Below are 9,035 nucleotides of genomic sequence, written 5' to 3' on the forward strand. Positions count from 1 at the left end.
TCCCTGTGTGCTGACACTTGTATCCCATTCGTAGTCGAGTTTGGCAGTATTTCAAACGGTGTTTAAAATGGTAGCCGTGTCCAATCCCCTCTCCCTAAAAAAAGCATCCTAGAACTTCTCAGTAAACATTATTGTCTGACACTTGGACTCTTTCCAGGTTGGTGGTGATAAATCAGGGCATGTATCATGAATTCAGAACTGTGTTGTGGTTCTTTCTCAGGTTTATGTTCTAACTGGTGTGTTGGCACAAGGAGCCTCAGAATATAATGAAGCCAGTTTGCATAAGTGAAGGGAGCCAACAAGAGCGGGAAGATGCTAGACGAAGATATTTTAAGTCTCAGCTTATTCAAAGCACTGTGTTAGGCTCACAACACTAGATTTTTACAGGATTCTGAAAAGTAACATTCAAGCCAGTAGTATGCCTTAGTAAAGCAGGGCTTTATGTCCCCTTCTAAAATTAAACCAAATAAGTAGATTGTTATCCCAATATCCAAATTTCTGAGGTAGGGTTAAAAGTGTGAACCTCATTGAATTACAGGACGTTCAGTCTCCAGAGTGCTTAAACTTGATCTTGAGTCTACGTAATTCCATATTATGAGGCCTCTTGCTAACTGACAAGTAGGTACATCTCAGGGCACAAAATGCTGCTTTTCAGCTCTACTCCAAATAGTCCATTTAGTGATAAATGGCTTTTCTATATTCTTACCCTTGTCAATCCCAAACCGACACCAACCAGTCTGAGGGGTTAGGTCAACTGGGATTCAATCTATTGCTCTCGATGACCCCCAGGCAAGCCAGACAGCTCAGGTGCAGAGAACCAGCTGGGCATTAAGGTCAGAAACTCTACACTGTTGCTTAGCACAAAACGTTGACGATTGATAGACCTTATCATTTATCCGAGTGGTTTAAGGTTAAAAGTGAATTTTAAAACATCTGTATTGATTAACTAACAGGATGATTTCTCAGTTTCTCCTTCACTTTGTGGCATAGGCCCACTGAAGGCTCACACTCCCAGGATGCAGAATGGGGGGAGTGGCTGGAGTATGAATGTTAAAATCAAACAGACCTGAGTTCTAATTCTGCCTTGGCCATGTATTAGCTACACACCTTGGGAAACTTCTCAAATTCTCTAAGCTTCTTTCCTTGACTGTACAGTGGAATTAACGGGTCCTTCCTCTTGGGGTTGTTATGACAGTTAAACCACGCAGCTCTGGCAAAGCACTTTGCAGGATGTGCCCTTTTCTGTTTACAGGCTGAGAGGCAGGGGCTTTGAAGGACCTCTGGCCTCAGAATAGGACACCTGGTTCTACCTGCAGCTCCTCGGAAGGCCCCTCGGATGCTGTTCACCATGGCGGCCATTGTTTCTCTCAAAAATGGATTAAGGAGAGGCTACATGATGTTTTCACATCTGAAGAATGATATAAATAGATGTAAAGCCCTAGGGGTTTATGATACATTGTAGTTGGACACCAGATTACTGAGAAACTAGAAAGAAGAGCTAAAGTCCCGCGTGACTTCTTGGAATGTAACCTCATTTCAGTTTCAATGCACTGGGTTCGGTTGAGGCCAGCTGGAGGTATAGGTCGTCAGCCCTCCTTTTACAGCTCGGAGAGTGCTAACTAAGCCTGAATGAATGTTAATTGAACCACTGAACTTCCTGAATAACATCAGCATGTGTAATAGGAAAAATGAGTGGAAAAGAGATAAATGGCACCAACCAGCTCTCTCTCCCAGAAACCCAAGTCTCCTCTCTGCCTGGTGCAACAGATCTCTTTTCTCTCCATCTTTTGATGTTGCATCATGTTGATTTCATCTTTGTCTTTTCTAATCCGTTCCTAGTTTAGATATTAGCTCTTCAGAAAACACATTTCTGATATGACCATCAGCTGGGCACATGTGGGATGGCAAGACTGAACCGCCTCCTGTTGGTACTTTCTTCCTAATAACAAACCTGGTTCTCTCGCCAGCCCCAAAGAGCAACGCTGCCATGAGCCACCCCAGCTGGTTTCTGGTTTGCCTCACATGACATCAGCAGAGGCTGTCGTTTGAATTTCATTTGCTAGTAATTTACGATCAGGATGCTGTTTAAAGCAGAAAATACCCAGCTGGGCTTTCAAACCCCTGACTAAGGGAGTAGAGCGAAAGGGGAGAAATGAAAGGCGTGACTAATATCAGGGATAGAGGATGAAAACCTCTTTCTTTGGACTCACAAACCAGGGGCGATGGAAGTATTTGCCAGATGGGTGCACAATTACAATCCTGACATTTTACCCATGATTATTTCCCCCCTGCTTAAGACCTGCCCACGAGGAACACTTCGCCTGCCCTGTTGGCTAAACGGCCAGGGTTAGGTGATGTGCTTTAGCAGCTAGACCAAGTCCCGGGTCCTCGGGCAGGGCACACCGCTAAGGCTGGCCCACGCCTCGAAGAGAGCACTTGGCTCCCTTGGGTTCTGTAACAAACATTTAAGTACCAGGTAGAATTCTCCTCTGAAATGAATGATTCTTTTGGCGATGACGAAAATATTCTCATTTAAATTTATGTACTCTGAAAATAACCAAGTAGCTGTTAAACTGCTCTAGCAGACAGCCTGTCCTCTGCTAACTAAGTTCCATACTTGAAGGCTTTGGTTCAAAATGAGTAAAATATATAAAAAATGCATAACAACACACACACAAGCCTGCAGAATCAATGAAAACTTACGTCTTGTTCTACTGCACAGGTAAACCACCGTGGAACAGCTGAGAGAATTTTGGGACATGCCCCACCCATGATAAACACCACCAGGGACTCTGCTCTGAGTAACATTTCAAATGCATATTTAAGCTTTTTGAAACCACTGAAGATAAATGGACACCAGAGCCTCTCTGCTCAGATCATTAATCCAAATTTAGACCAGATTGGAAAAACTGAAAGCCCCTTTGAGATATGCCTTGAGAGAAGAGCGCCTGTCTCTTTGGGTGGGGATAATGCAGGGTGCTGTCACCCTATGCCTTGTTAGTAGGACAACTGCTGTGCTCAGTGTCTCCTTCCCACCCATGTATCCGAAAAAAATCTTTCCTGACCCACACTGCCTGACATTAATTTACTGATCCCTTTCTCCAAAGTGACTGTATTGTACCTTCTCCTCCTTGACAGCCTGGAGTAAAATGACAGCACTTAGAAGGGGTAGAAATCTTGGAAGGGCCCTAAAAAGGGGGGCAAGGAGACATGGAGAGGGGAAGGAGCCATTCTCACATGACTGATGAGAACTGCCCTTACATTTAGGACGGGATTTATTTCTGTCCAAAGGCTTCCTTTGGCTTGGCTAGATTCTTTAATTATTCTTTGGATAGAGGCTAGTAATGGCCAAAAGAGAGAGCTCCTGAGATGGACCTTTGACTTGCTCCATATCAGTGGCTTCAGAAACACAGGCAAAGTGGGAGAAAGACTTGCTTGTCTCCTTTTGCGCACACACACACACACACACACACACACTCATTTGACAGAGGCTCAGGAGAAACTGGCATCCGTCTCTAGCATTTTGGAAATTGGAACAATTAACCCAGCTCTCCACATTGTCTTTTCGGCCTCTTACTAGAAGTTGGGCAGTGATGGGGGAGAAAATCTTTAAGGGGAGAAGACTTCAACTAGCTGGTTTTAAAGTATTCGTGAGGGTCACGCCAACAAGGACCCTTCCTCATTCCCGGTCATACCCACTCTGCACCCAGTCTGCCTTCCTTTCCTCTTTGAGGCTTCCACTCTGATATAGACCTAATTAAGAGAAAAAGGAGACACTTTACCATTTCCCCATACACATGCTTCTAGTTCCTAAGCTCATGAAGAGATACATCCTTTTCCTAAGTTGTGACCAGAGTCAATGCATGCCGCGTTAGGAACTCCTGCGTTTTTCTTTTATTCTTTGACCTTGGTAAAAGAGAGCTCTACCCAGAACTATCTGTTAGAAGAGAGTTAAAGATAGGGGATGGGTACTGACAGGTTTGGAAGGAGCCGAGCATAGGTAATTCCCCGGGCTTCTATCCAAGGGCCTCTGGCCATTGAGTCCGGACCTTAGGGCCACGGACCTGTGTGGACAGAGGTTCAGAGAGCACTAAACCAAAAGGAGCTACTGGCCTGGCTGCCCCTTCTGGACGAACGTCCTGATCTTGACATGGCACGGATTCGGCCACAGCCTGCCATCCGGCAAGATGATTTTAGAAAAATAACAAAGAAAACTTAACATGCCCTGCCTCAGCCCACAGAACAACGCCGGGGAGAGGATTACTTACAAGCAGCCTTCGTTTGCCTTCAAAGGACCCCAGCAGATCGGTCACCGACTCCCTGGGACTCTGAGCGAAGTGTTTGGTGGTGGGTTTCAGGTAGCCCTCCTGCTCTGTTTTACCTGCTTTCTTCTTCTTGCTCTTCTCTTTCTCCTGCCTGCTCTTTTTCTCAGCCTTCTCCTTCTTCACCTGCTTTTCACTCTTGAGTAACTTGTCTGCTTTCTCATTTTTCACCTTTTTTTTCTTCTCCTTCTCAGGTTTCTCTAGCTTGTCGTGCTTTTTCGATTCCTTTGCTTTTTTGGGGGGAATATTCCCCACCTGCAGCTCCTCCTCCAGCTGGGAGGCAGTAGGCCTGCTCAGGTCGTACTTACTCTCATACTCATTGCTCAGAATTTTGTCCTGGGCTTTCTTTTTGGGAGGTTTCCCCTTGGCTGGCTTGTGAGGACCCGGCACCACACTCGGGTCCCGGGGGCCATGCTCCCGCCTGTCTGTGCGGTTGTCCCGGACACGACCCGCGCCCGCCCTTGTGCTGTGCTCTGAGATGGTGGTGGGAGGGGCAGCCGTGAAGCTCTCGAAGCTGGTGGCCTTGCTGGGCCTCCTGGTGGTCTGCAGCCTCTCCCTGTGCTGCTCCTTCCTGGCCTGAGGGTAGAGATTCTCTGAGGCCACGGGCTCCCTGGCAGGGGCCACCTCCGCCGTTGCGGGGGGCCTGTGGGCATCCGAGGAGGGGTGCACCCTGGGGGTCCAGGGCCTCTGGGTGGTGGGAAAGGCCGTGGTGGTCGTCAGCCTCGCAGCGGCAGTTACCACCCGAGAGGCGGCCCGGGGCGCTGTTGGGACGGCGGCAGGAGGCAGGGCGGTGGCCCTTGGGGCTGCAGGCGGCGGGGGAGGGGCGGCCGTGGTGGTGGCCGGCTTTCTCAGCACCTTCAGCCGACTCTCTCTGGTCGGTGGGACTTGGGCTCGCCTCTGGTCGTCCTTCCTCTTCTCACCGCTCCCGCCCGGCTTCCCTGCCCCTCCGCCGTCGTTCCCCTCCTCCACCACCTGGCCCTCGACCCCAGAGGCCTTACATTTTTGGACAAAACCCTTCTGCCTGATTTTCTCTATCTTGCGGATGGGGCCTTGGTCGATGATCTCGTACAGGGCCTCCAGCCTGACGGGGTAGGGGTAGCGCTCCTCGACCTGCAGCGTCTTCTTCAGCAGCACCATGCCGAACTTGCCCGTCTCCAGCTTCAGGAAGCTCATCAGCTTTGGGATGAGGGTGGGGTCCAGGGGCCGCTCCAGCACCCGGCCCTCGCTGGTGATCCTCCGCACCTTGCCCCCCTCCTCGCCCGGCTGGTGGAAGAGCACGATCTGCTGGATGTGCCTTTCGGCCAGCTCGCAGTACACGTCATCCTTCAGGAGGCTCATCATGAGGCGGTAGTAGCCCTCCGAGGCGTGAGGGGCCGAGATGACCCACACCCTATTCTTGCCCGCAAAGCTGGCCAGGATGTTGGGGGAGCTGGACCCAGAGGGGAAACGCAACATTCTCGAGCGCGCTGAGGACCCCTCATCTCGGATCATGTGACGGGGAGAGCTCGGGGCTACTGGTCTCTGCTTAGGTCTCACGGGGGCCCCGGGGATGCGCCGTGGGGCTGGCGGCGCTGTTGTCGCGGGAGCTACTCTCAGCACCGGCACACTCCTCCTTCTTTGGAGAGGCGGCAGGTTTGGTTCTTCCAGAGTGGTTCTCTCAATTCCCTGAGACCTCCCTGTGTGCCTCAGAAGCCGAGCCGGCCTTCTGTTGGCTGCGGAGACCAGAGGTGCTTTGCGCCCTCCGTGGCTCCCCCTGTTCATGGCGTGGAGGTGGGGTTCTGAGCCACACACCAGCCACATTGCCAACAGCATGGTAAAACTCAGTCCCGTTCTCCATGTCATTGTGCAATCCACTTTGAAAGGCAGCGGGGTCAAAAGACAGAAAGGGAAGAGGGGGAGTGAAAAAAAAAAGAAGAAGAAAATCATTTAATTGCAAACAGCCCTGGGCATTTTCTCTTTCTCTATCTTGGCCAAGGGGTGGGGGAAGGGGTGGTGAGAGAAGCAGCAAGGAGGTCAGGGAATGGAAAAAAGGGTGAGATCCTGTTGCTTTTAAACCCCTGTAATTTGTTAGTGCTTAACAGAGACAGTTACATTAAGCAGGAAACCCAGCTCGGTTCCCCATTCAGCATGCTTGCCCTGTTTCCACCCGGCTCTCTGATGCTCCAGAGAAAAGGCACCTTGAGCATATTAATTATGACAACATTCCTATTTCATTTCTTCAAATGAGCAACAAGGAAACAAACAAACACACCAAAGACAGAAAGGATTACACACTTACATTGTGGCTCATGGAGATGGAATGCAGAGGGTTTAAAAGGCAATCTGAAGTGTGGTCCCAGGACAGTTTCCTAGATGAGATACTTTTCCTCCCAAGCCTCTTTCTCCTTCGCACGGCTGAGCAGTACAAAGGGGGGTGTGCTGCAGCCCCGGCTCCCAAAGGCGCCACGGACCCGCAGCCTGTCCTGACCTGAGGGCCGAGCTGCTTTCTTCTTTCCTCTGGCTGTCTTTTCACCTTCTTGACAAGTAGGATGAGGAGAAAGGAGCTGTCCTTGTGAGTCTTTGCATCTCCATTTGTCTGTAGTTTCTGCTCGCGCTCGTGTGTCTGTGTGTGCCAGTCCCCTGTGCCGACAACACAGGGCGCCCCTGAAAGTGAAGTCCCAGCTATTCCTGGATCTTGCTCTTTCTCTCTTTAGAGTTCCAGGATTCTTCTTATCACCCTTTCCCCCACAGTCTGGCTGAGTCCCTTTGTTTCCGAGCGTGAAAGCACTGGGATTAATATGTTTTCCAGGCTGAGAGAAAACACAGGAATGTGATGTTGAAAAAGGACTTTTTTCTTTTCCTGCGCTTCTCCCCTCCTTTATTTCTCCCCACCTTTTGTTTTGTTTTGTTTTCCTCCTCTTTTCCTTCTCCTTCTTTTTCTTCTTCCTCTTGCCTGGACCCGGTCCCAGAAATGCCAGGACAACCTCAGTTTTGATCCAAACCAAACTCAAACAACAGCAGCGGCTGGAAATCAAGGAAACTTCACTAAGAATTTAACAGATCAGCAAAACACCACCTCCTTCCCACTTCAGCAAACGCTGAGAGTGGACTCGGTGGGGAAGGAGAGGGCTGTTCTCTGGGGTGGGGGAAAGTTTTGAAACACTACACATCATCATAAATCACTTTAGAATAGGATGGCTGAGGACTTAACCCCTTCCATACCAAGGGATCAGGATACTTTCCCTTCCTGTCTGGACTCACATTGCACACTGGAAAGGGAAAATTCTCAGATCTCTGCATCTGGCTGCTTGGTTTTCCTAGAGACAGATACTCATTTGGGTCAGGGCGCTTGGCCATACATTCACGGACAGTATATATATTTATAGTTCCATGTGTATATTTTTATCTCTTTCTCCCCATTTTATGTGTTTCATTTGAGGTTGGAAAAGTCCATGGAAAACATGACTGGGTTGTTTTTATTTTATGCTAATCGGGGATCATATTACTGAGTTCTTGTTCCTAATTTTCTCCTTGGCATGGAAGGAAGCTGGGAAAAGGTTAGAAATGGCAGGCGATGCCTGCTGTTCCCCTGAGATTGTGGTTGGTCATTACATCAGGGGACGGGCGTTATGATCTCCAGCCCTGGGCTCTGGCTAGAGATGGTAGGTTAGGACCTTCCTCGGAAGACGTGAGTGTGCGAGGGGGTGTGGGGGAGGTAATGCAGGACTGTGCTCTCCAGAGGCTTCAGGAGTCTGGAGGGTTTTAGGTAATCCTTAGAAGTGGCCAGATCAGGTTCCAAAGGAGAGACTGAGGCAGCTCTGTGCATCTACCTCCTGGATCTGCCATGGGCATTCAGCTTTTGGTGGTGAGACTAGGTGACTCAGGGTATACAGAGATTTCTTCCAGTCTCTGAAAGAGCATCATTCAGTCGATATTAACTGCCACAGACAGTGGTGAACCAGGATTCTCAGAAGGCTCCTTCAAGCTAGGCCATGTTAGTGGCTACCCTCGCTGGCTAAAACCTAGTTCCTAATTGCTACCCCTTGATCAGCCCCATCTCTGATGGGTCACATTTACCTTTCCTTCACATGAGACCCCAGTACTGAATGAAAGACCTGTAGGGGATTGAGTATAGGCTTCTCGACCCACAGCTTGAAGACCAAGGGCCAAGAGGAAGGGCTCTCCTGTGGAGCTCTTTCTGACACTTGTGAGTATAGTAACAAAGGTGGACTTCAGACTAGAGACCCTCTGTCCCATGGCTTTGGAGAAGACATCCCCTCTTATGGGATTCACCTGTTCATTTGATCCAGTAAATGTCTTCTGCTAAGTAGGACAATCCTAGATGTCATTTCCTTTCTCACATCATAATGGGTTCCATGCTATCCTTTACTGAGTCTTTTTCTTTCCTTCTCTTTTCTTTTTGTCTTTTCCCTACTAATAACACTACCATTTACTGAGCATTTTCACACGCATCTCTGGGCTTGGTGTTTTCATATATTCCTTTATCTACGCCTCACAGCATCTCTACGAGATAGGTGGGATGATGCCCATTTTACAGATGAATGAATTGAAGCTTAGTAAGTTTAAATAAATTGCCTACCATACACAAATTGTAAGTGGTAGCTCCGAAATTTGAGCCCAGGCTTAGAACTATGTAGAAAGCATTATGCTATCTTGTCCCCCTCTTTCATTTTCTCCCCTTGCCTTCTCTTTTTCCTCTTTCTTCAATTCCTT

At 48.9% G+C, this 9,035-nt stretch overlaps 1 protein-coding gene across 1 annotated transcript in view; it reads right to left on the minus strand.

Moving 5' to 3' along the window:
- CCDC80 (coiled-coil domain containing 80) overlaps positions 1-7,367 on the minus strand; it is a 35,301-nt gene extending 27,934 nt beyond the window's left edge. The window contains exons 1-2 of the mRNA XM_008706587.2: positions 6,601-7,367; positions 4,269-6,175 (exon numbers count right to left, since the gene is read on the minus strand). Of these exons, the coding sequence (XP_008704809.2) occupies positions 4,269-6,164 (1,896 nt within the window). The 5' untranslated portion in view covers positions 6,165-6,175; positions 6,601-7,367. The remainder of the gene's footprint in view (positions 1-4,268; positions 6,176-6,600) is intronic.
- Positions 7,368-9,035: the final 1,668 nt, after the last annotated feature.

This window comes from Ursus maritimus, unplaced genomic scaffold, assembly GCF_017311325.1.
Source record: "Ursus maritimus isolate PB19 unplaced genomic scaffold, ASM1731132v1 scaffold_4, whole genome shotgun sequence".
NCBI lineage: Eukaryota > Metazoa > Chordata > Mammalia > Carnivora > Ursidae > Ursus > Ursus maritimus.